This window comes from Drosophila albomicans, chromosome 3 (assembly GCF_009650485.2).
Source record: "Drosophila albomicans strain 15112-1751.03 chromosome 3, ASM965048v2, whole genome shotgun sequence".
Taxonomy (NCBI): Eukaryota; Metazoa; Arthropoda; class Insecta; order Diptera; family Drosophilidae; genus Drosophila; species Drosophila albomicans.
This window is the reverse complement of record NC_047629.2, coordinates 16,465,245-16,492,434: the sequence shown is the minus strand read 5'-3', so window position 1 is coordinate 16,492,434 and position 27,190 is coordinate 16,465,245. Positions and strand designations below refer to the sequence as shown.

The window sequence follows — 27,190 nt, the reverse complement described above, 5'->3', positions numbered from 1 at the left end:
AAAAAGCGTACACCCTTTATTTCGATTAAGTTGGCAGCTCTGTTTGTAATACTGCTGTGAGTGCCAAATTAAGAATAAACTTTACGGCAGATGGCAATTTCGAAAATTAGCACGAACTTGTCACGAGTGTTTTAGATTTTGTGATATATAAATACACTCTATCGACTATAATTGTTATTATATTATTATTGGACTTATATGTTTTCAAATTGAGCAATGTGCATTTAAAAATTGTGTTATAGAACAATTTAATGTTACCCATACTCTGTGCTCGTGAGTCGGTGTTCTTCTTCGAAAAAAACACGTAATTGTGCCATCTCTTAGAAATCAGCCAATTGGTCCATTTAAAAAGAACTACGTACTGAGATAACAGCGGTTGTGCATTCATGCACGCCAATAGTGTCGTTACTGAATTATTTCACCCGGGGTTATCTGCAAATTGAGTATAGAATCAAAAAATGTCCTACAATCGAATAACAGAACCAGTCAACCTGGATGACTTGCCAAGTAAGTTGACAATAAATACAAAAACTTTCACAACATATTCTTCGAATGTTTAGCATAAACATTTTCGAATGTATACATACAAACATTCATACACACATACATATATATTAATTTACTACTATCGTATCCATAACCGGTAAATGGATTTCGATGTAAGTAAATATTTTAAATTCAAATTGAATTTCTATGATCTATCATATTTCTTAGCTACTTATTTCGCGCACATTGTGGATACAAATTCAATATTTGTATGTATGTTTGTATGTATACTTTTTTCCCGGCGTCAATGACGCATTATTTATTCGAACTGTAGATACAAAAGTCTAGACATGAAAAATAGTGGGACTGTATTCGAAAAGAATTAAATAATAATAACATTTTAGAACCAGTCAACAATGGCGAGCGCTATCCACCGATTGCATTGCCTGCTCCAGAAAGCGGAACCGAAACAAAGGCGGCAGACAATTCAAATACTGCTATGATGAATGTCGCTCCAATGTTGGAAAGTGGGGACCTTATAATGCGTAATACTCCTGGACTTATTATTACTAGTCCCGGAATGGATGATACTACAGGATTAGAACCTAAGAATTTCGGGTTTACAGAGGAAAGCATACGCAAGGGCTTCATTCGGAAGGTCTATATGATTCTTGTGGTAAGTTGTGAATGTAAAGCTAATGCTACAGAGTATTGTACTTAAATTATTATCTCTCATATTTGCAGATGCAATTATTGTTTACCTGTGGCGTTATCAGCATCTTTTTATATCATGAGCCGACAAAAAGGTTTGTCTACCAGAACCAACAAGTGCTCTTCGCCGCTTTGATCGTTAATTTGGTCGTCCTCCTATCGATGGCATGCTGCGAAACAGCCAGACGCAGCTATCCGATCAATTTCATATGCCTCGGTCTATTCACATTTACTATGTCCCTACTACTGGGCGCCATATCGAGCACAATGGATGCTAACCTGGTGCTAATGGCTGTGGGAGTTACCGCCGTGTTGGTCATCGCTTTGTCCATATTCGCCATACAAACCAAGTATGATTTCACGGCTTGGCGTGGCGTTATGATTGCCGTTGTTGTCTGCTTGCTGCTGCTTGCTCTTGCTGGTGGATTTCTCCGGGAGACTTTCGGCGAGACGGCAGTGTCGATTTTTGGTGCCTTGATTGCCAGTTTCCTGCTAATCTATGATACCCAATTGATAATTGGTGGCACGCACAAGTATCAGTTTAGCCCGGAGGAATATATATTTGCTGCATTAACATTATACGTGGACTGTGTGCGCATTTTCCTATACGTATTACGTATGGCAAGGCGGTAAACCGCCAACCCGTTATAGTTTACATTACAAACCTCATAATTAATGCCGAACTATGAATCGAATTATACATAAATATTTTAATTACACTGGATGTTGAAACGATGTTAAACACGTAACTAACAACACAATTAATTGCAAAGTGAACAGTGAGAATCTACAACGACAAGACTCCAATGATTATAAAGAACAAACTTAAGAAATGCCGATTAGTGACCATTCAATGGTATGCCAAAATATTTGTGTAAACGTCAAATTCTCATTTAATGATTAGTTACTTATGCTGCTTGATCAGACTAATGGATGCATTTTGTGCTTATTATATAATATATACATCTATAAATATACCTATACATTATGAATGTTTGTGAATTTCTTTATGATTAATGTAAATTATACTATTATGATATGTATTACAGATGTATGTCGATCAGAGTAAAATAAAACAAAGCATTTAATATATTTTTGTTGTTTCTCTTATTTTTATTATGCTTTCGTTTTCTTTAATTTTTTTTTTTTTGGCTCATTTCCTATATAGTACAGTTAGTTTATATTGAGTTATTTATAGCGAATATGTATGAATATGGTGTTACTATCAAAATACAATCACAAAATATATTTTATGTTTTGTTTTGTTTTGTTTGTTTGCTGCTGCTGTTGTCATAGTATATTTACATGCTAATTCAAATTAAACATATTTAAGAGTAGCAAGAGAGCCTTAATTATAAAATGCCTACATAATTATTCATCAATTGATACACAGAAAATGTTTTAATAAGTAGCCCATGTGTTTTCATTTATGGATATAGAAGCTCTCTGGCCTGGCCGTGGTCAATGTGACATAACACTCGACGCTTAATATTACATTTTTAATTTTAATTTTCATCAATTGAATTAATTTGATCTAAGTACTCGGTAATTCTCCAGACAACGAATATATTTCTCGATATGATCCATATTGTATGTGTTGGTTTTATGAATATGTTGTTATCTTGCTTGTGTGCGATGAAATTGTGTACAAGCTTCAATTATTCGCTTGTCTAAATAATAAAGACTAAATGTTGATGACAATTAGTGTCTTTAGCAATATTTGCTTGCTTTGATCCAGCGGCTCCTGAGTGTGTGTTTTAACCAATATGGAAAAAGATCGAACGATGCATCATTCCCTTAGTCCTCCGTGAATGGATGATCCGATGTTTCGGTGGCATTCCTGCGACGATTCTCCAATATCTTAGTCGCCTGCTCCAGCGTCTCCTTGTAGAACATGTTCTCCGGCGAATTGCTGGGCAGCGAGTACTTGGAGTCGTCCAGGCGGAGCGTTAATCCCAGCACAATATTGAAAGCTGATGCATCATAGCCATGGCAGCCAGAGTAGCGATAAAGCGGTTTCTTATTATATTTACATCCATTCGATTGGGCACCTGAGCGGAAAAATAAAGGGTAAAGTTACTAAAGGTTCAATAGGCGTGACGGCGAGGTTATCAGATTGGGCCAAGGGAATTTATTTGGTATAGTCGAATAAATTCAATTACTCTGAAGCGATCGATGACACTTCAAATGCAGATTGAGCTGATGTTATCAGGCAATCTGTTAATTACTGTCAAGTATAGATAGCATATAGAATGCATTATCAAATTATACTGACTTCCAGTTAAATGTTTTGATATTATATTTTATCGAGTTATTTGCCATTTAGTTACAGTTAGGGCTTTTTAATGATGCACAACTCAGTTGAATATCTAACGATTAGCGAACAACAATGGGCTTTATTGAGTACCGGACTAGTTCAGGTATTATTTTGAATTATTTATTTAAAATATGATCAATTTTATAAAAGAAAAAACAGCTCAAGATGTTGCCACACAATGCGATTTATTGTTGGACAATTATCCCCAACCTACTCTAGAGTTTGAAGGACAGCCTACATCAGGTATTATTAAGTTATATTTTGTTTTTGTTTTTTTTTTATAAATATAACACGTTTATGAAAAATATCAATTCAAGATGCCGCCATACAGTGCGAATTGTTGTTGGATGATTTACACGGACCTACACGCGAATTTGATATAACCGATGTCGGAAGAAGACGAAGATTTGTACGTTGTCTTTATGGCTTGCTGATGGTGAGCAAAGATCTGAATTTTAAGAAATCTAAGTATATCTTATGAATCATTTCCAAAAATTAAATGAACATTCAAATACGTCAACAACAAGTTAATAAAATTCTGACCAACAATTAAAATGATAATGCAAATTCTCACAATTTATTCGCACAACTGTCTTTCTGTTTCAGTTGCAGATTGCGATGATCATTCCCTGCTTGGAGATATGCATTCATTATGCACATATACTAATTGAGCTTCCTCTTCGCTTAGCATATTTCGTATTTATTATCCTATTGTACACCTGGCTGTATATTTATCGCGACTGGCGACGTCGAGCGCCCTTTAACTACTTGATTTACCTGCTGACATCGATCGCAATGCCAATTAGCACAAGTATACATCTGATTTATATCGATCAGACACGCTGGGTGCGTAATTCTCCAAAAAGTTCAATATACATTTATTGTTTACATCGATCTTATTTACAGCTTCATGCTTATCCGTTGATGATCATAGTCGAACTGCTCGTTCTCGTCTTGTACACCACACAGCAGAGATTTAAATTTAGTCATGCCATCGGCGTGCTTATAATATATTCGGTTTATGGATTGATCCTCTTATCGGTCTATATTTTTTTCATACAAGGATTCTTCCGAATACTCTACTTTTATAAGGTGACCTTTGAAGCCTGGTACATTATCTACGATACCCGACAAATGCTTTGTGGCGACCATGGCTATAATCTTCAACCCGATGAGTATATATATGCAGCTGCGAATATTCATGCTGATTTACCCAAATTTCTATGGGTATTCGTCAGGCATTTTGTTGTTGATCCCATAAGAAATTTCATAAAAGCGGTGCGACAATCGCGTACGAATAACATTTGTTAAGTTAAATAATCATTAAGTTTACGTTGTGAAATAAAGCTTAAAGTTGTTCCAAGAATCAGCTTCCTAATGGAGAACTTATTTCATTTTATTTGTTTATTTGGCGTAGTTCTATGAATTCAATTACTCTAAAGCTATCGAATGCAGATTCAGCTAATGTTATCTCGCAATCTGTTAATTACTTTCATGTATAGATAGCACACAAATTGTACTATCAAATTATACGGACTTCTGTTTTGCTATTTTATCGTTTTGATATTATTTCCCCATTTAGTTACATTTAGTTAATGATGAGTTGTGGTTAAATATCTAGCGATTAGTAAACAAAAATGGGTCCTGATGAATGGCAGGCAACTTCAGGTAGCATTCGGTTCTATTCTTTTAGTAATATAATAATTTCTATGATAAATTTGAAGATTCCTCCGTTCAGTGTGAACTATTGTTGGATAAATTACATGGACCCACACGTGAATTTGATATGCCCGATATCGGACCGAGGCGGAGATTTGTACGTCGTTTTTATGGCTTGCTAATGGTAAGTAAGAATTAGCAAAATATATTTTTGAATGCAACCAACGACAAGAATTATATTCAATATTTCAAATTTTGTATATGCCTTCAGAAAATGATAAATTCGATAATTCAAATTCCATCAATTATTTGTTTAACGTCGATTGTGACATTCGCGCGCATATAAAAGCTATATTTAGTATAATGAAATACTTATTCATTTAAAATATACTAAAGAGAATAAAAATACCAACCAAACAATTTTAACAGATGGCTATATCATCAGACAGCTCTTTCTGTATATTACGAATATATTTTTCGCACTTTTCGTATAAAGCATTAACAAAATATGAAACATCAAAGATTATAAAATAATCTGGATCAACCAAAAATAAACCCAGTAAATGTGATCTTAACCCTTCATTGAAAGCAGTGTATAAAATGTGAAAAATAAATTGTTTTAGTGGCGAATGATATTTTTGGTGATACGCCCATTTTCATTACTTTAGTTGCAGATTGCGCTGGTCATGCCCTGCTTGGAAATATGTATTCCTTATGCGACTATACTAAGAGAGCTGCCTATACGATTCGCATATTTCGTATTTGTTATCGTATTCTACACTTCGCTGTATGTTTTTCGCACCTGGCGACGACCGGCCCCTTTCAACTACTTAGTTTATTTTCTAACATCGATCTCAACGCCAATTAGCACGAGTTTATATCTAATCCATATCGATCAGTCGCGTTGGGTACGTAAATGTTCACAAATGTTCAAACAATAATTGATTTCATTGATTTTATTCACAGCTTCACGCTTATCCGTTGATGATTATAATCGAGCTGATCGTTCTCGTCTTGTACACCACACAGCAGAGAATTAAGTTTAGCCATGCCATCGGTATCCTTATAATATTATTGGTTTATGGTCTGATTGTGTTATTGTCCTACTTTATATACGTAAACTGTTTCTTTCGGATGCTCAGCTTTTATGGAGTCACCTTTGAGGCGTGGTACATTATCTACGATACGCATCTAATGCTTTGTGGTGTCCATGGCTATAATCTTCAACCCGATGAGCATATGTATGCAGCTGGCAATATACACGCTGATTTACCCAAATTTCTCTGGATTATCATCGGGCATTTTGTGCTTGGCCCTGTGAGGGGTTTCATAAAAGCGCTGCGTCATTCGCGTACGAATTACATTTGTTAAGTTAAGTAATCTATAAATTCTCGATGTGAAATAAAGCTGAATGGTGTTAATGGTGTTCAAGAACCCGGCGACCTAATGGCAAACCTATTCAATTGCGCAAAATGTCGTCTATGTCGGTTTATATAAGCGAACATACGCTTTAAAAGCTATGACATGTTACTTGGAATGTCCCACAAAAGGTTTCCCCCTCGCCAATTATCTGGCATGCTTGGCTATCATCAGGCCAATGCGATGCAAATGGGGGTCATTAGTTCTTGACGGTGTCTCGTGTTGTGGGACCCCACTTGGTTAACCCAGAGCTCGTGCTGAGGTTGCTGAATGTGATTTTGATTGATCTGCGGCACGACGAGGAGGTGACTCAACCACCCACCCAACTATGCATATTAGGGACAACCCCAAATGAAGCGGGAATTTTTGGTGGTCAACCAATCAACTAATGACACACATCATAATTCGAATCACTTACCAATTGGATCGATGCATTCCAGTGTTAGGGAACACTTTAGCCATGGCAACATGATCTTGTCGGTGACAAACGTGCTGTCCATAAAGAAGACCGCATCGAGATCAACCATCCGCAGGAATATGAAGTTCTCCGCGTCCGATTCAAAGTAATCGAACATCTTTGGATGCGTGCGCGACGAGACCGCTGTCGGTGTATTCCAGCCAAGGACGCCGGAGACATTAGCACGTCGCTGCAGCGTTTGCAACTCCCGATAGCCACCGCGGATGCGCATATAGTTCTCGGTGAACAGCACCGATCTGGCCCGTCGCAGTGCATCCTTGATCACAATCGGGCGATACGCGTGCGTTCGCTGATCGTTGACAAACGACGGAAACTCCGTCAGATCGTAGGTGATCACAGTGCAGCGACTGCTGTTGCAGTAAGCGTTCAATGAACGCAACTGCTCTTCGGATACGCCCAGATCGTAGATGAGCAAATATTCGCCCGGCAGCTTGGCTGCAATATTCTGGGCCAACAGTATGGCCGAGGCTGCTTGACCCTCCTGCACATAGGTCACGATGGTGAAGTTCGACTTGATGCCGCTGTACGGTGTCGTGACACGTTTGCGTGGATTTCGCTGCTGTTCCAGCTGCTGCAGATCGGGTGCTGCTATCGCCAGGCCATCGTCGTGCTCCAGCGCCGTTCTCTCGTCGAGCGCCGGCTTGATTGTGTGTTGTGCTGCATGTGGCGACAGATGGCTGTCATCATTGCCCAGTGGCGATGTGTAGCCCAAGAGCAGCAGATATTTGGGCTCTAGTTCGAGCTTCTTGCGTTCGTGGCCCACACGTAAATTCTCCTGCAAAATCAGAAAATGAAACGAAATAAGTTGAGCAGCTGGCGAGTTTGCAAAATTCAGAGTAAGTTAATCAATAACTAACACCAAAATATTGACAGCATATGTGAGAAGTATCTCTCTCTCTCTCTCTGTCTACTGCTTTCATTGGGCATGACATGAATGAATATTTGTTTGCGGCTCTCCTTGGAGAGGGCAACTAAATTAGTCCCAATGGGCACCGCACACACAAACTCTTGTTTACATTGAATGGAATATTTTCCGTGTGCCTGCCGGCTGGCTGTCAAAAATTTCCCAGCTCCAACGGAGGCGTGTCACATGCCGATAAAAAGGGTTTGGCCTACCAAACAAATTCTGTGTCAACCTACAATTGCTTCGTCTCCTCAGCCTCATCCTAAGGATAAGGCTAAGGCTTTGCTTGACAGAATCCCACATCCCAAAATTCAATGAATGTCGACGACGCAAATCGCATGACAATTCGACATGTCCTCCAAAGAGCTTTCAGTGTGTCAGGGTCTAAATTTGTTGACTATTCAAGCCACAATGCAAAAATAACCAATAAAACATTTTTAATTCACTCTTATTAAATTAACTGGCACTCCAATGTAACAATATTTAAATCTGTTTCATTAGTAGGATGTGTGTTATACCTCATCTAAACTACATTTCCAATTCTAAATCTTTTTTTTCAATATTACACAAACATTTGTTAAGTAAACATACAAAAAAAAAAAAACAAAACACACACAAAAACAAAAAAACACCTTTAAAAAACTATGTAAAATACAAATATTTAAAAAAAAAAGAAAATATAAAAAAAAAAAACAAATATATAAAAACAAAGAAAACCTTATAAAAAAATTAAAAAAAAAACGAAAATCTTAAAAAAATAAAAAAGAAGACCTAAAAATAAAACACTTATATAAGAATGGATGAATTAACTACAGAACAATTGGGCTATTTCAAGGAGATCTTTCAGCTTATTAACATTGATGCGGATAATAGCATCACTTATAGGGAATTGGAGGATGTTTGCCACGCTATCGGTGCCCATCTGCACGAAGCCCAAGTGCAGTCCATGATCAACGAGGCGGACACCGATGGCAATGGATCCATCGAGTTCCAAGAGTTTGTCGAAGTGCTATTGCTAAAGATGACTCAACCTGCGCCTCCCGATGAATTGCGTGATGCTTATTATATATTTGACAAGGACAAAAATGGTTTCATTGGCACCGCAGAGTTGCGTTCACTTTACATCAGTTTGGGTTCGAAAATGTCCGATGAGGACATCGAAGATATGATTCGTGAAGCCGATGAGGATCAAGATGGCGTAATTTCCCTGGACGAGTTTATCAACATGATGCCTCAATCATCTTAGTCTCAAAATTCGATGGCATTATTATGTTTTCATTCTATGACGTGCATTTAGAGTTGATGTCTTAGTTGTTATTGCAATGTAAAATTAAGAGATTAGCTCTAAATATACGGCTTAATAAACTCAACTTTACTTGTGGAATATCTGAAATTATCTAAAAGTAAATGTAAGTCTCTGTAAAGTGAGCTGTAATGTAAGCAATGCAGATTAATCATGGCAAGCTTTTAATTTTGCTAAAACGCAAACGTGGTCACTCTAATAGTCACGCAAATGGTCACTCTAGTTTTGCATATTCATCCCTTTCTCACGCATGCTTTTATCTTTATTCTTTTGAAACACGAATCCAAATGCCAACAAGCAAGAAAGCTGCAGTCGAGTGTGCTCGACTGTGAAATACCCGCGACTCGTTTATAATATAAACAAAAACTGTTTAGTGTTATCTTTTAAATATAACAAATATATAGCAAATAACTATACCAAAAAAATAGTGAAATATGCCAAAATGTCTATCTGATGTAATAATATATAAATTTTTTTAAATTCTCCAAGATTTTTGTTTTTATAACTATATCCTCTCGTATGTTGTATATACATATATGTAATATAATATAATAATAATAATATATAATATAATATAATACTATACTATATATATATACTTTATTGGGCCGAAGATCTTTCCTTCCTGCGGACTCCAAGTTATAATACCCTTCTACCCTATGAGTAGCGGGTATAAAAATACTTTTTATCAAGTACTCTCTGAAGTAAAGTTTCATGTTTAAGCAACAACACATAAATCAGAAGCATTACAAGCTCAACACTTTACACAATAACAAAGTAAAAAATTTAAATAAAGATTTTAAAATCCGGTGCTCAGCATGGAGGAAATGAACAATGATCTAATGCAAGAGATACGCGCGGCATTTCAAATATTCGATCCCCACAACACTGGCAAGATCACCAGCGAACAGATGGGAAAAGTAATGCAAAATCTTGGACATTTCCCAACGGAAGCCGAGCTGTACGACATGATCGATGAAATCGATTTGGATGGCGATGGAGAAATCGACTTTTATGAGTTTCTACATATGATGATCAGACACTCGGAGAGTTTGACCAAGGAGGAGAATCTAATGGTGGCATTCAAATTGTTTGATCGCGACGATGATGGCTTCATTTCGCCGCTCGAACTGCGCAATGTGATGTACAATCTGGGGGAACGTTGCACCGAGGAGGAGTTCAACGATATGATGAAGGAAATTGATTTCGATAATGATGGCAAGCTCAGTTTTCAGGAGTTTGTTAATGGCATTAAGAATTGAATTAAATCAAAATTATAAAAGAGCAATTAAATGAAAGCTACATACAAGAGTGAATTCATTTAATTCTCTGCTATTCTAATTGGCTGCACTCAGCACATGGCCGCCTATTAGACATATGCCACATGCTGCTAGCCACATGCCACATTCTTCATGGCACGCAGCGCCTAAAAGTCGGCACTATAATTTCTTTTTATTTACTTTTTGTTTTTTTTTCTCTCCTTTTCCAGTGAACCAAGCACGCGGCACGTGAGCAACAATTTGTATGCGACAATTTGGAGTTTGTTTTTGGTCGCGGCGCGTGACTCAAAATGTTGGCATGTTCCTAATGGTGACCGAAAGGGGAATGGAGTGTAAGCAGGGGCAGGGGCAGAGAACGTGTCATTACACACACACACACACATACAAACACACAAGAAAACTTGGTCAGCAATTGTTCAAACGGAGCAAAGCAGAGAACTGAAGTCTGATTGCGATAATTTAAATATTTAAATAACGACGAAGCTATCGTTTGCCTTGGACTCAACTTGCGATCGAATCACATTTATAAACAATAACACGAGATACAGTGGTCATTGGCTAAAGAGCAAGCCAAACACTTGATGAAAAGCTGCAGCACACAATTGCCTTGCACAGAGTTTATTTTTAATAAACCTAGATGATGGCCGACAGACATTAAATTGCGGTCTACCGAGTTGACAAGGTCCTTCAAAGGACACTCGCTGCCGCTTCATGAATAAACAGCGCCGTACATCAACTGTTTGCAGTCACTATGTAACATACCATAGAACAAACCCCTTTGCTGAGTTAGCTCTTTCTATTTTTCGTTTTTTGCCAGGTCATCAGAAGCTCATTTGTGCTATATTACATTCAATTATTAAACAATATCGAGCGCACTATGTGACTTGACACGGAGTCAACTTTAGTTAAGCGAACAGGCAACGGACAACGGACAACGGACTATGCAATTAATTGATGTCACTTGCTGCCCTGCCCGGGGGTCAACAGTTGATGAGTTGATGGCTGGGTATGAGACACGATTCATGTCTTGTTGGGTTGGACTCGATGCTTACAGCTTAGAGCTGACTCGGTTATCAATTCAACTCGATTATGGGATAGAAAATTTCTATAGAAACAATGCCACGTCACTTAGCGAAACTAAATCCAATTGAAGTTCTCAAACAATCTCTTAATAATCAAGCAGAAAACAGCCAAATTAGCCGCACAATCAACTTTAATTGTGGGCCACTAAAACTGACCTATGATGGCACACAAATCGAAGCCAATCTATTGAATCGATAAGTCGCGTAATAAAACTTTTATCTAGACATTATGAAATTGTTATTGTGTGACAAATACGACGAAGAATGCGAGTGTACTATATTTGCATAAAGCGTTTAAAATCAAAGTCGCTATACTCCATATATTATAAAACTGCTTTCTCACATGCTTATATTTAGATTGCTCAGGGGACTTATAATTGGTAACTTGCTGGGAATTATATTATAGAATGAACAATTTCAGCTGTGCTGTGAACAAAGTTCTCAACGAAAGCGAAGCTCCCGCGGCTTTAAAGCACTTGACGTCACTTTTGATGCAGTTGTTCAATGATCATTGTATCTAGTGTGCTTTAGTCATGCATTCATCATGATGATGATGATGATGGTGCGTGAGTAGCTTACAATATACGTAGTTTTTTAATACTTGACAATATGAGCACTTGAAAGCATTAAAAACACCTTCACTCGAAGCGCATTTTGCCAATAATACCAACGGGGGACGAAGAGGCATGAAGCATGCAGCTCAATTGGCGGTGAATGCAGAATATTCAATTCATAAGAGCTCTTCAATCACCTGCAAACAGTTGGTGTACAAACTGTAACACGAACCATCCATCCACAAGGCACTTGGCAAAAAAAACCAGTTATAGATGCATTGAATCGTTTCTATTAAATATGGAGACTTGCTCAATACAATGAGCTCGTTCTGCTTGTGGCTTTTATTATTTGCTTGAAACAGTGGGAACTAGTTTATCAACTGACTGGCATTAAGCACAAAAAAGTCTTGTTGATTTGTCACAAAACAAACGACAATTGTCAGGGAAAAGCTGTTTAACAAAATGAATACTTTCCGAATACGCTACATTCAAATATCACGTATACGTTTAAAACCTTTAAACAGTTGCCTATTTCGTACTTAATTGTGTTTAGGGTTATTTGCCTTCATATATACAGTATATGTATATATATTTTCCATTTATGTATTTCTGCGGGTGACTGGTAATAAACCTCCACCCTAAAACAGATTGCCTACATATTAGTCATTATAATGGAATTTTTAAGCATGTCGAAAAACTAAAAACAGCCGGACAATTTCACACAATAAATATCAGTGGTTTTTAAATCGCTTTTGTTTTATATACTGGGGGTCTTTCCAAACAACTTACACTTGGTCTATGACTTATTCACGTGATACGCTTGCATTATCAGCGATGATAAGATGTAGATAATATAAATAAATATTTAAGAGGGTTTTATCTACAGACAGACAGACGGAGTGATTTAGCTGTCACTGCAAAAGCTTCGTCAACTGATATTTGAATTCGATAAACAACAAGTTTTTACACTTTTACCTACTTATTTGCAAATTCAATTGCGTGTCAAATGGTGAGTAATGCAAAACCATGTTGGCACACTAAAGTAGCCACAGAACACAACGTGTAATTTAATAGCCACCTGGCCACAATCTAATTAAAGCAAACATTAAACGTTTTGACCACACAAAACAATTCAAGTAAACAGCAATCCAAGTGGACCTAATAGGCGTCCATATCTCATTTAAATACATAGAACTAGAAAAAAAATATATAAGCATGTACTATAAAGTATTATAAAGAGGTGGGCCATATGTTTTGTGTATTCGACAGCGACAGCTAAGGAAAATTTGATTTGAAATTTTTATGTAAACAGCAAAGTTAAAGGGGTCGCCGCTATGGCTGATTTTCTGTTTCTGTTTCGGTTTCTGCTTGTTCTAGCCACACTACACACTCACACACACACACACTTACACACACAAGGTCCGGAACTTGAGGATGTGGGTGGGAGATTGGAAGGCGGAAGAGACAGAAGGATAAACAAATAGGCATTGGCATGCTAGCCAAATGATGATATCTTTTGGGTCATTTACTTGTTTGCCTTGGCAATGGGCTCTCTATCTATCTCCCTCTGTCTCTCTTTCTCTCTGTCCATCTGTTCATTCTACCTCTTGAATGCTCTTCAACTTGTTTCAATTTAACTAAAAGCCTCTGAGCAAAATGAGCGGAAAATAAGTATAAATGCTAATACTCCCATCACATAGAAAGAGTTTAAATGCTTCGTGGGCGTGGCCATCAAACCACAGCGGTCAAGGACATTGTGAATCATAGGCAGACAGTGTTTGCAAACACACTGATAAGATTTGTCAATTTACCACCCAATATTAATCAAGCCGATACTTAAGCAACAAAAAAAAAAAAATTAGCTTTCCCTTTTGACAAATGAATCATTAGGCGCTAGCAATTGAACGATAAACAAAATAAACACTTGACAACACCTTATAAAGATTACAAAGATTAAGTGTAGATAATAATTTAGAATAATTTTGAATGAATATCAAACGAATGTGAAATGATCATATTTGCTGACATGGCACCAAAAGAAAGCGCGTCGTCAAAGAACTGGCACGTTTTCGGAATGATAAGAACAATGTTATCACAACAACAATAGCAACAAGGGAAGCGGTTTATAGACAAGCCACCAAAGAGCTCAGGTGCGTGTAAACAAATTTCGATGCGCTTGACTCTTGGCTAAACGAATAATACAGATAGTAGGCCATATAGTAATCATGCACTTGTGTTGATTTGAATTGTGTTGGCTTTACACTGCACTACATGACACTGGATGCAGAAAAGAGTTTTGAGTGAACTAATACTCCACACTGCACAATAATCAACACTCTACACTCTCGACAAGGAAGAACTTTTGCAAAATAGAAGAAATAGTAACGATAGTATGAGAGTAAGTTATTAACTTAACACTTGCATTGACTTAAATATAGTGTAGACCCTATACTTCAACACATTCTACACTGTGGACTTTTACATCAGTGTTGTGCAGAGAAAATGAAGTAATGATATTTGTGTCTACGTATAGTAGACCATATAACAAGCTGTCACTTAAAATAATTTGAATGTTAGTCTATACAAAACACTACATCAATGTTCCGAAGAGGGGTATAAAGTTAACAGTCAACGAATTAAAGGGTATTTAAAATAATGAGGTGTTGACTAGACACTGCGCTACTTTGTGGCGGCGTAGAATGGAGAATGCACGAAAGGCTTAAGCAATAGAAATCTACTCTCTGTAAACTCTACAACGGTGTAGAGAATGAAGAATGAAGTGAAGCTTACTTAACTCACCTGAAATTCTTTCAACTGTTGATGCGTCTGCACCACAATGTGCTTGAAGGAATCGTTCGGTTCGCCGGCGGGTCCGAATGCGATGAATACGATCGTTGCGATTATCACACCGATTAATATTAGTATCAAATGTTTAGTTCGCATGGCCGCTAAAATAGATTTCGATTTCTTTTTGTAGGCAATTTTGCGTGCAAAAATGCGCTTAAGTGTGAGTGACGCCTCCAGTCTGATGGCCGGTTCTTCTTCTCCTCTCCCTCTCTCTCACTCTCTCTCTCTCTCTCTCTCTCTCCCACACTCGTCTTTCAAGCCGCACCGAAAGTTATCAGCACAAGTAATTAAAGTACCGTTCGATTGTAGCAGCACATGTGGAAACCATTTTAATTTAATTGTTAACTTGTTTGTTATTTGCAGTTTGCTCTTGTCTCTCGTCGCTTTGAATTTGTCGTTTATTGTTTTTAATTATTGAATTATACATATGTCTGATTGAGTTCTCTCTTTCTCGCACTCGCTCTCTGTTCACATGGTTGCGAACATTTATTGTTTCGCCTGCAAATCCAAACAATGATGCACAATTTAAATAAATATTTACCTACAAAAAATATCGCTCAACAACAATAACAGCAGAACAGAAAATTGAATTCTTTTGAATGCGGCGAATAGCAAAAGTACAATAGGAAACATAAATATACATGATGTTGGTACTTGTTTCACATACTATACACATATACTATGTAAATATTTTTACAGTACACAACTGTCAAACAGTGAACTAAAGCAGTATGTGCACCACAAGCCATGGAGTAATCACTATTGAGTGACATACTATCTAATATAGTAATTTAATTATGTGTGCCTATCTTTACAATTCGTATTAAATGTTCGCCAACTTTGGCATTGCAGTGTACACACATGTTTACCGTATTTCACCTTTGCGGGTTATGATTTTATGGCGCACAGCCAGCGAAAAGCAGTCGCGACTCGCGAGCAAGGTAAGCACAGCATTTAATGAGCTAACGCTAAAAGCGGCCCCTGCCGAATATCATATGCAAATGCAGACAGCAAGCGGTTTATTATTGAGAGTGTACAATTTCAATGGCGCTTAACCAAAAGGCGCCGACTATATTCAATGTTAGGCAGAGGCGTGCTTGCTTGCTTGTTTTCTAGTTGCTGCTTCGCAGTAGGCGCCGCCTTTGTTGCTGCTGCTGTTGTTGTTATTGTTCGCAATTGCTGCATGTTAATTCTTTCGGGGGGCAATGTAATGCCGGCGCAGCCTCCGCAAAAGTTTTCACTTTGATAAGCCGGGTGCTGATTCGTTACAGCAAAAAAAAAATATTCACTTACACTCTTTAAATACATTCATATGCTTTAATTGATATGTGCAAGCTTTTGTCGTATGATTTTATATAATTAGCATTGCTTTTTTCGTTATTAACTTTCACTTTCTTAGAACAGTCAATAGGCTGTCGGTGCCAATGCTCTTCTACTTTTTTTATTGCCGACCTCCGACTTTTCGGAGACAAATTGTGAAAAAGAACTTCTCACAGCTAGCGATGTTTTTCCGACCCACCACACACGAGCGACTAACTAACATTTATTTACATACTTTACATTTTGCTACAATGTTATCAACAGAAAGCACTAATTTGCGAAAACTCGCCTCTAACAAATTAATAACAGCTATCACAGCTGTTTGTTTCTATTAGAGTTATCGATAATGTGCGTTAGCATAGAAGACGAAGAACTCGTTCTAACGGCCTTCAAATTGCTTCCTACAGTAAAACAAATTCATACAAGCTCATAGTGCGCATTAATTAAACCATTTAATAAGCGATAGGAATCTCAGATATTGTAATCTTTTATTAAACTTATCTTTAGTAGATATAGTAGATGTATTGTCAATTTTGCAATCGCTTATACGGAGATATCGATATTAGCCGTTCATTAACATCTGTTAAATTCAAATGTTAAGTGTGTAACAACTTACTTTTCGTACAAGCATCGTAAAATACAATTAAATACAAATTTTAACTAATAACATTGTGCACATTATATGAAGCGTTTCCAAAAGACTATATTAATTAACAAACTGTTAATAACAGAGAAACGTAACTTAGTACAATGAACCAGTAATCGAACTATTTCGACACTGAAACAGAGTGACCATATGTAGTGGTAGGAATACCGAAGTCTAAGGAAAAAAACGTTTATGGGATTTTTTAAAATATAAATTTCGGTCACGCTACTATCAAATTCCAAACAACGTCCAGCTGCATCGCTAGCGAAAAATATGTGTTAACTGCGCGTTTAGTTAAAAATAGCTGTAATACCAAATAAAATAGTAAAAATCGTTTGTGAAAGGAGTGGCTAGAAGCCTAGAATATTAAAAATGAATATATATAATAAATTGCGGCGCCGCGAGCATGGATTTGGTAAGTAATAAACGTTGCGCGGGAGATTCATGAAATTTGGCGCTCGAAAAATTCCAAGAGCGCGCTCCCTTTCCTTTCGCGGGTAATTCGAGCGCCAAAATTATTTATGAAGACTACGTGTAATTTATGTTGCACACAAGTGTATTTTGGGGAGTTCGAGTAGTGCATCCATCCATTCTTGAGGGGGTACAATGACTTGTCGATACGTTAAATACAGAAAATGCGCTGAGTTTGCGAAAAATGCCAAGAAGAGACTGGAGAACTAGAACGTAAACAAATCCATCAACAACATTTTGGCATTAATGTGTTTTTGTATGTGTGTATTGCAGCCAACGATTGGACGTATGACTTTGCATTGCCCCGTCTATGTGTCGCCAAGGAAGACAGTTGGCGTGGCATTGCCCCAGCCAACTACAGTCCAGATTACAATCCCGAGCCACCTATTTTCTCTGCCAAGTTCGCCAATTGCGATGGTTATCGACACATTCTGGCCATTGCCAACGAGGATGGCAAGATTGCGTTGCAGGACACCACACAGCGCAACCATGAACCGGAGGAGCAATCGTTGAGTGCACCCCAGTGTCACTACAATGCCGTCTTCGATCTGGAATGGGCACCTGGCCAGATGCGTTTCGTCTCAGCATCGGGTGATCACACAGCACGTCTCTGGGAAGTCGCTGGCTCGGGAATACGGGGACTCAACAATTATGTGGGTCACACACGCTCCGTGAAAACAGCCGCCTTTAAGCGCACCGATCCTGCTGTGTTTGCGACGGGTGGACGCGATGGTGCCATCTTAATTTGGGACATCAGAGCCAACCTGAACATGGATCTGACGTCTCGCGTGGATAATTGCATCTATAGTGGCCACACAGGCGCACCGGGCACGCCACAGTCGCAGCGCAAGCAGCGAACACGAACTCCTAAGATGGCTTGTGGCACGAACACATCCAGCAGCATTACGGGCTTAGCTTTTCAGGACAATGATACGCTGATTTCTTGCGGTGCTGGCGATGGCATCATCAAAGTCTGGGATCTGCGACGTAATTACAGTGCTTACAAGAAGGATCCATTGCCCCGTCAAAGTTTGCCCTATGCGGGCCAATCGACATTCAAGGGCTTCACCAATCTCATTGTGGATGCATCGGGCACACGGTTGTATGCCAACTGCATGGACAACACCATCTATTGCTACAACCTGGTGTCGTATGCGCCCAAACCGTTGGCCTGCTACAAGGGATTGCTGAATTCGACGTTCTACATCAAAAGCTGTCTCAGTCCCGATGGCAAATATTTACTCAGCGGCAGTAGCGATGAGCGTGCCTACATCTGGAATCTGGATCATGCGGCTGAGCCGCTGGTGGAGCTCTCGGGGCATACGGTGGAGGTAACATGCGTTGCTTGGGGCGCTACGCACGATCGTCCCATTGTCACGTGCAGCGATGATGCGAGACACAAGATCTGGCGCATTGGACCTAATCCTGAGTCGCTGAGCTCCACAGACGTTGCAGAACAGTATCGCGGCCAGGCCAAGTTTGTGCCGCAGCTATCCAGACAGCCAAAGGCCACACAACAGCAGCAGCACAAGTACAATCTGCGTGATCTGGAGTCGACGCCACGCTCCCTAAAGCGTCTCATGGAACAGAACGAGCGCACGCCCAACTCCGTGGAGAAGCTGAGTACAAAACGTTCGTTTCTCGAAATGCTGGGCGCGACCAGCGGCGATGCTATCGTCGAGCAGCCGCAACAGAAACGCATCAAGGCTCTCGAGTCTCGTGGTCGCCGTCTCTTTGGCCCAACATCGTCAACAACAACGTGCACAACCAGTCAACAGTTGTCGCCTTTGGCTACCATTGGCGAGGAGGAGAGTGCTATGCCCACCTGCAACCAGGAGAACAGCGAAGACGTCTCGCCGCTACCCTGCAGCACAGCAGGCAAATTGCCGCAGGCATCGCCTTTGAGTGAGCATCATGTGAATCAAATTCCCTACACCTCGCCACCCACAACATCAGCCCAAGCAGCAGCGACAGCCGCAGCAGCATCTACTGCTGGTGGAACAATGCTGACCACAACGCCACCAGCAACAGCAACTCTCGCCTCCCTCATCTACTCACCTACCTCGAATCTGCCCAACTATGTGCTTGATGGCGAGGCGCCGCATCTGGGCATCATGTCGCCCAAACGCAAAGCCAAAGAGAAGGTGGATTGGCTGACCAAAATACGCAAACAGAAGCTCATGTCTAGCAGCCGTTCGCCTGTGACACTCAGCGAAAAGATGGCCAGCGAGGAAGCCACATCATCAATGGATGTCTTGGCCTCACCGCGGCTACAGAGTCTGCGCAACTCCGAGTGTAGTCCACGTCTGCAGGCGACGCCCCGGCGACGTATCTCCCACAACGATAGCAATGCGGGACATTTGCGTACGCCAACGTCAAGTCGGCGCAACAGTGAGACGACGCTGTTGCGCTTCTTTAGCGTGCAACGCAACAACGCCAGTGGCAGCAACAACACAAATGATCCTCCAGTCGGTGAGGAACTGGAGATGCCTCCCATGTCGCCGCCGCCATCATCAACAGCAACGACAGCTTTAACGTTGCACACGCCAACAGCAACAACAACGACGGTGGGCAGCGATTGAAGCGTTGGAGTTGCAGTAGTTATTGTATCTGCATCCTCTAGTTGCCAACTAGACCATACCATAAGTTATTATTCTTTATGTATTTGCTAAGTTTAAAGTTGATTTCTTTTCCCATTTTTGTCTGCTTCTAATTTTAGTTTAGTTCTTAAGCCCGCCTTTGTACAGCTCTAATACAAAAGACTAAATATAATATATAAATATATTAAATATACTATTTAGATTTTTAAGTTATACTCTGACATGCATGTGCTTCTTGGCTGGGTCAACCACAAAACAACCACAACACTTTATCACATAAGATTGACAATATAAATGAAATGCTATGTTGAATGAACAGTTCTTGGAGGATTACAAATCAGTGTGATTCTCTGTTTTATATTAAATGTAAATAAATGACTATCTGAACATAAATCGTACTACTTGCACAAACAATTTTGCGTCAGAAAATAGAAAAAGTAAATACAAATTTCAAACATCCGTTATAGTTTGTAATGTGATTTCAAAAACTACAACTATGATTTACTATTTCATTATAAATTTAAATGCTTTGTTTTCAATTAAATATTTATGAATCTTCAACTTCGTCTAACAATGTTTTGGTGTAATTCCAAATGTATATTTTTTTCTTATAAGAGAGTAATCATTATTTCAGATCCCTACTTAAGAACCCAAATGCGTTTCTCTTTTAAAAATCAATTTATTTCAAGGTACTACAGTCTTTCGATTGTCTTATTGCAGTTTCTTGCTGGTCACTGTTGTTGTTGACGCCTGTCCATTTTGTAGTGTCGCCGCCTCCTGACGCTTCACTGTGGCATTTAAACGCATCGTGCTGAAGATTTGCCGTGCCACGCCCACAAGCAGCACCAGGTGGCAAAGATGAAGGGCAATGCTCGAGACATTTGTGCTGGGATAAGTGTTCCAGCAGTACTCGATGATGCCCAGAAGCAAATAGCGCACGCCCAGTGAATATGGCGTTGACCACACCAGATAGGGCAACGTGTGGAAGTACCAGACATAGAACTGATAATGCAGGGATCGGGCACAAGCGACGCCAATGAAGTTGCTGAGGAAGAAGGGCAGCAACGCCAACTGGATGCACTGATCGAAGTTGATGCCATAGCGTTCGGATTGCGGCTCCACTGGAGCTGGTTGTGGTGCCTTCTTTCCAGTGGACTTCTGCAGACCCTTCTCAAATGCCTTGAGGAAGGACTCTTGCTCGCCTGTTAGCTGCTCATCGGGCTCCTTGGGCAACTGTTTGGGCTTCTTTTGGATCTCCTTTTGCTGTTCGCGGTTCTTGCGCTCGATTTGCGGCAACAGCTGATCTTGCACCTTGCGCAAGCGCACATAGCTCATGAAGAAGGTCCAGGTGGGCTTGGCAAAGCAGAGCAGCAACAGCAGGTGCACTCCCAGCAGACATAAATGGAATTCACGCTGCTCAAAGAACTCTCTGCTCAAGAAACGATAGTTCACCGTCCATTTGTGCTCAAAGATGCGCCCCAAATCGAAGCTGCCGCGCAGATACTCCACTGGATGAGTTATCAGGAAAGGTGCGCCTAGCAGCACTTGAATCACAGCGCAAATCATTAGCTGTAGAGCGGTTTTCAGCAGTCCAAGATTGGCCAGGTAAAACAAGAACAAGGCTGGCGCGAATAGCAATATATTCATCTTAACACCAACAGCCAAGCTGAAGAAGACGCTGCCAAGCGTCCAGCGGCGATCCACAAAAAGGTTGAGCGATGCATACAGCAGTAAAATGGCCACAGGATCATTGAACAGTCTCAGAACGTAGATCGAGTGTATGCGATACGAGGTGAAGGCACTCAGGACCAGCACATAGGGTGGCACCTTGCGGCTCTTGGCATAGAGACGCAATACGAGAGACATCTGCAGCAAATAAATGCCGGCGAAGATGTATTGGGCCAGACGCACATTAGTGCCATGCGATGTGATGTAGTAGAGGCCGGAGTAAATGTAAACAAATGCAGCCGGATAAACAAGTGGGCCAGTATCACCTGGATAATAAATAATAGAAAGTTAATAATAAAATTCAGATTCGAAATTTAAATTTAACGACAGCTGTTAACATCAGTGTGACCACGAATTCCATTTCTAAAAATATACTGAATAAGTAACGGTCTATTTTTTACAAGCAATCGGCAGTAAAATCTGGAATAATTTACAAAGCATTGTTGCACAATCACGTTAAATATAACTATGTTTAATAATTGAAAATAAGAAATGGTCTAATATGGCATATTTTTCCAAATTATTTAATATTTCCTTATATTATTTAAATATTGTTTAGCCGCCTAATCTCTTTTGGAACTGCAAAATGAGTTCACTTACGTGAACGAGAGCGAGTGAACTGTTTACGCAACGATGTGACTGTCAAAATGTCAAAGTGAAAAGAAAATACTAGACAAGAGAGAGTGTGAGAAAGAGAGAACACTTCGTACGAAAGGCAGCATGGAGGTTATTACGGCATGTTGTTAGAGCTGCCTGCCAAAATCTAGTGAGAGAGGACATTCAATAGATGTTACAACCCGTAGTTAATGGACAAAATGATTTCGTGTAAAAATTTATGTGTGTTACGCAAACTGCCATACAAAGGTTGTTGCCGGCAATACAATGCAATTCAATTAAACAGCGCACTGCTCTTAAAATGGAAGCCAAAATCTCCAGCGGCTGCTGCTGCTGTTGCAACAACAGCTGATCTTTGGCATTGCAGAAGTGGGACGCAACAACAACAACGTAGTATTTACACCACGAGTCGACTGTATGCCAAGGATTACTATACAACGCTAGGCGTGGCCAAGAATGCCAGTGGCAAGGACATCAAAAAGGCATACTATCAGCTGGCCAAGAAATATCACCCGGACACAAACAAGGATGATCCCGATGCCAGCAAAAAGTTCCAAGAAGTCAGCGAAGCTTACGAAGTGCTCAGTGATGATCAAAAGCGCCGGGAATACGACACCTATGGCCAGACAACGGAGAATATGCATCGTCAGGGTGGAGGCGGATTTGGAGGCGCAGCTGGCGGCGGACCCTTTGGACCGGAAGGCTTCTCACAGAACTGGCAATTCCGCTCGACAATCGATCCCGAGGAGCTGTTCCGTAAGATCTTTGGCGAGGGAAATTTCCGCAGCAATAATTTCGATGACTTTGCCGATTCCAAGTTTGGCTTTGGCCAGGCCCAAGAGCTTGTCATGGATCTAAGCTTTGCGCAGGCGGCGCGTGGCGTCAACAAGGATGTCAACATCAATGTGGTCGATCAATGTCCCAAGTGCGCTGGCTCCAAGTGCGAGCCGGGCACCAAACCGGGTCGATGCCAATACTGCAATGGCACCGGCTTCGAAACCATCTCCACCGGTCCCTTTGTGATGCGTTCCACCTGTCGCTACTGTCAGGGTACACGGCAATACATCAAGTATCCGTGTGCCGAATGCGAAGGAAAGGGTAAAACAGTGCAGCGGCGCAAGGTGACGGTGCCCGTTCCCGCTGGCATCGAGAATGGACAAACTGTGCGCATGCAGGTGGGCAGCAAGGAGTTGTTTGTGACGTTCCGAGTGGAGACCAGCGATTATTTCCGACGCGATGGAGCCGACGTGCACACAGACACGCCTATCTCACTGTCGCAGGCGGTGCTCGGAGGCACGGTGCGAGTGCAAGGCGTTTACGAGGATCAGTGGATCAACATCGAGCCAGGCACGTCGTCGCATCGCAAGATCGCGTTGCGTGGCAAGGGGCTGAAGCGTGTGAATGCGCATGGACATGGTGATCACTATGTGCACATCAAAATCGATATACCCAAGCGGCTGAGCAAGGAGCAGAAGGCGTTGGTCGAGGCGTATGCTGAGCTGGAGGAGGATACGCCGGGACAGATTCATGGCATGGCGCAGCGTAAAGATGGCAGTAAGAAAGCAACGTAAATACATTATTGCATTATTAACTTGACGCCAAGAATTGTGTGTGTTCTGTGATCTGTTTATAACTATTCATTTGATTATATCAATTAAAATACTCATTTCAACAAAACACACATTGTCATTGGAACTTTAAATAGTTTTGAATAGTTGTTAAGGTTGTCTTGTTGTGTTGTCTATCAACTCGTTAACTAAACTCGTTCCTCTTGCCAATGTTGCAGCGCAGGTGCGAGTGAAGACACTAAAGGATCAGCAGGAGCAGCTAACAGCGGCAGTAAAGACACGACCGGGTCCAAAGCCAAAGAGGAGGAATCGAAATCAGGACAACAGCAAGGCGAAAGCAGAGACGGTGGCGAAAGCGGAGGCTTCTTGAACAAAATTAAATCCATGTTCAACTAAGTTGAAATGTGTTTTGTTAATTAATGTTTTTTGTAAACGATCGAAACCAGGCGTTACAAATTATTTTTTTGTTAATTTTGCCTTAAAGTCTTGTGTAATCTTTGAGGGCTATTCCAACAAAATGAAGAAAAATACACACAAATACACAAACAAACCAAATTCACTGTATAAACTTGACATGTGCTTGCTTGTGATTTCTGGCACGCATAAACTTTTGTCAGCTGGTCGCCTGGTGTCCAAAAATAAACCGAAGAAATAAAACCAGGCGATGGCAACTTGACTTACCTCGCAACAGCGCATAGTTTGTGGTGCCATTCAGAAAGCCCTCACATTCCTGCAGAAGCAATTTGTTAGATCATTATGTACGGAACATGATCATTGATTAATGTTTTACCTGCATATAGGCCACCCAATCGATCTCAGTGTAAGGCACACGGTTAATTACCAGCACGTTGATAAGCGCCTCGGCTAAAACTATAAGCACTGCAACGATGGGCAATGCAGCCGGCTCGAATATCAAATATTTCACAAAGTTCCAGTTCACATATTTGTCCAGCAGTGTTTGCAACAGGTTGGTGGACTTTTTGCGTCGGGCCACAGGACGATTGTTGGGCCTTGGCGGTGCCATTTCTGTCACAAATTAATTAAATATTTTGGTAACTGAAGAACACGTACACACACACACACATACATCCATTTAACGAAAGTGACAAGAGCAACAGCTGATTGAGTCGTATTGCGATGACTGTTCAGCTGAGCGATTGTTAGCGTTAATCGATAACATTGTGTGAAAGTATTGCATACTTTCAGGCGGCTGCTTTAAATATTTGAATATTTTGAAGTTGTCATGAAGTGACAGTTACAAAATTGTGGCAGATCTTTAAAGAGTTGGTTATTGTAATTGTTGAATGAATAATAATAAATTGAAATTAATTTAAATTAATTAAACTGACTTATGTATTATTAAAACACCTTTTTTATTAACAGTTTTTTTATTGCCTAGTATTATTAACATCTTTAATAAAATTTAATTCAAGCAAATCAATTTATCTATTCAAGATAGACTGCATGATTGAAAACTTAAAGCCCAATTTTCTTTTACCTTAAATGAAATCTTTATTCGCTGGCAAGAGCTTAGGACATTTTGCTGAAAATGAAATCCAATCTACTTGTGGCCAATTTGTGCATCAGCTTAACGACTGCATTATCAGCACTCTAGTTGGGCGTGCCAGGATTCCCTAATTTTCCATCCACCTCCATAACAACCTTTCAATCCATTGATGTGTAAGGGCGGCGGTGACGGCGGTTTAACGCATCGCTGACAAATATACGCTAACGGCATTCGAAAGTGAGGATATCTCGGCAAAAGGATGCGGCAGGCCAAGCAAACAGGAAAGAGAAAGGCCAGGTCGTGCTCCACGGTTTGTCCTGTGCCATGTAAATGTTGGCCGTTTTTAAAGCGACAAACATCCCTGAGCTCGGTATAACCATTTTTGTTGAATACCCCCCTTCCCTTAACATAAAGGTTTTTAAGCGCAATTAATTGACAACCTGCGGATGTGAATGTTTTTCAGATTTTCACCATGTTCTCTTATACATGTGTGTGTGTGTGTGCATGTTTGTGTGGGTGTATGAACATTTTTTAGAGTTGTCCTTGTTGGAATACACGTGCACTAATTGTGCCCAGTGTGCCGCGCCGTGTATTCGCAAAAAAAAAAAGTTGACAAATGGCATGCAAGCTGTTTCCAATGTCCATTTCCACTCCACGAACTGCTCAAATGGCTGCAATTATGGTATGTGATGCCTGAAGCTATTTGGTGAGTTACTGACTGGACACAGATGAAGGAATGGATGACTGCACGGCTGACAATTCCATGTTACCAAATTTTTCATCGACCACAAGCAAAGTATGTACATACAGAGAAGAATTCAATTGGTATTCCATATCATACTTGTTGCATGGATTCCGAATAATTTTAATTATCTCTGACTTTTTCGATAAAAGTCAAGATAAAATAATAAAAGGATGGGGTAACAACAATTTTATAATTAATACTGCATTTGTTGCAATATTGAAAAAATTGTTTAATAAAAGGGAAAATATAATATTTATGTAAAAAGAATTATTAGTTGTAATATAATACAGCCATGTTGAAATAGGTACAATAATACTAAAAGAAAAAACAAACAGAAATAGTAATGAATAACAAAATTATGATGTACATACATATATAAAAAAAACTACTGAAAATTTCCTATAACAGTTATTATTTAATTAAAATTAATTTTTATCAAATTTCAATATTCTTCAATATATTACAAAATTAAATTTCGTAAGATATATTCTCAACATTTTTAAAAACTGAATATTAAATTATGTTGTGGCTTCAAAGTATCTTAAGCTCATTGTTCAGGGTATCTGTTGTTTGGCAGTGCACATTAAAGTCTTCGTCACAACGAAGATAGCAATTCTTGCTTGTGTTTCGTTTTTTTCCCCAGCATTTTATATGAATTTTATAAAGTTAACAAGCAACTTTCACTCCATTTGTGCCTTCCTCAACATCAACGAACAGCAACTGAAGCTTGCTTAATAATCGATTCAATACTTACTCACTTATATGTACATATGTATGTATGTACGTGCGTATGAACTTAAATTCTATTTTTATGTTTTTATGTTGTTCACACATTCGCACACACACATAGCAATGTATGTTGGTTTCTTAGCATCGTGGGTCGCTAGTTATCATTTGTAGTCGGCATATACTCAGTACAATAGTAAGTATGTAGCAATCAGTGTATTTGT

General features: G+C 39.7%; 7 protein-coding genes across 10 annotated transcripts; 5 read left to right on the top strand and 2 right to left on the bottom strand.

Moving 5' to 3' along the window:
- The first annotated feature begins 304 nt into the window (after positions 1–304).
- LOC117571581 (protein lifeguard 1-like) lies at positions 305–2,289 on the top strand. Its single transcript, XM_034253797.2, has 3 exons — positions 305–507; positions 891–1,162; positions 1,231–2,289. The coding sequence occupies exons 1-3, from the start codon at positions 459–461 to the stop codon at positions 1,828–1,830; spliced, it is 921 nt and encodes a 306-aa protein (XP_034109688.1). The 5' UTR covers positions 305–458; the 3' UTR covers positions 1,831–2,289.
- Positions 2,290–2,319: 30 nt separating this feature from the next.
- LOC117571580 (uncharacterized) lies at positions 2,320–16,579 on the bottom strand. The gene is made up of 4 exons (XM_034253796.2): positions 16,334–16,579; positions 14,993–15,538; positions 7,011–7,845; positions 2,320–3,248 (listed from the first exon to the last, which is right to left on the bottom strand). Exons 2-4 carry the CDS (start codon positions 15,134–15,136, stop codon positions 2,995–2,997), a joined length of 1,233 nt encoding a protein of 410 aa, XP_034109687.1. The 5' UTR covers positions 15,137–15,538; positions 16,334–16,579; the 3' UTR covers positions 2,320–2,994.
- Positions 3,587–6,544, top strand: LOC117571309 (uncharacterized). The gene is made up of 5 exons (XM_052005238.1): positions 3,587–3,617; positions 3,832–3,950; positions 4,121–4,360; positions 4,421–4,741; positions 6,140–6,544. The coding sequence occupies exons 1-5, from the start codon at positions 3,587–3,589 to the stop codon at positions 6,542–6,544; spliced, it is 1,116 nt and encodes a 371-aa protein (XP_051861198.1).
- On the top strand, positions 8,634–9,344 carry LOC127565541 (calmodulin). The gene has a single exon (XM_052004477.1). The coding sequence runs from the start codon at positions 8,771–8,773 to the stop codon at positions 9,218–9,220; it is 450 nt and encodes a 149-aa protein (XP_051860437.1). The 5' UTR covers positions 8,634–8,770; the 3' UTR covers positions 9,221–9,344.
- A 652-nt stretch (positions 16,580–17,231) lies between the features above and the next one.
- LOC117571577 (protein lethal(2)denticleless) lies at positions 17,232–20,498 on the top strand. Its single transcript, XM_034253789.2, has 2 exons — positions 17,232–17,421; positions 17,751–20,498. Exons 1-2 carry the CDS (start codon positions 17,379–17,381, stop codon positions 20,057–20,059), a joined length of 2,352 nt encoding a protein of 783 aa, XP_034109680.1. The 5' UTR covers positions 17,232–17,378; the 3' UTR covers positions 20,060–20,498.
- Positions 20,499–20,727: 229 nt separating this feature from the next.
- On the bottom strand, positions 20,728–25,083 carry LOC117571578 (lethal(2)neighbour of Tid protein). Its single transcript, XM_034253790.2, has 3 exons — positions 24,779–25,083; positions 24,670–24,718; positions 20,728–22,071 (listed from the first exon to the last, which is right to left on the bottom strand). Exons 1-3 carry the CDS (start codon positions 25,010–25,012, stop codon positions 20,789–20,791), a joined length of 1,566 nt encoding a protein of 521 aa, XP_034109681.1. The 5' UTR covers positions 25,013–25,083; the 3' UTR covers positions 20,728–20,788.
- LOC117571579 (protein tumorous imaginal discs, mitochondrial) lies at positions 22,487–24,556 on the top strand. 4 transcript variants are annotated; one of them, XM_034253793.2, is made up of 2 exons: positions 22,487–23,974; positions 24,212–24,556. In XM_034253793.2, the coding sequence occupies exons 1-2, from the start codon at positions 22,612–22,614 to the stop codon at positions 24,382–24,384; spliced, it is 1,536 nt and encodes a 511-aa protein (XP_034109684.1). In that variant the 5' UTR covers positions 22,487–22,611; the 3' UTR covers positions 24,385–24,556. The 4 variants fall into 4 exon arrangements, with proteins under 4 accessions (XP_034109684.1, XP_034109685.1, XP_034109682.1 ...); XM_034253794.2 differs by having other exon boundaries at positions 24,207–24,556; XM_034253791.2 differs by having other exon boundaries at positions 22,487–23,987; positions 24,207–24,556.
- Positions 25,084–27,190: the final 2,107 nt, after the last annotated feature.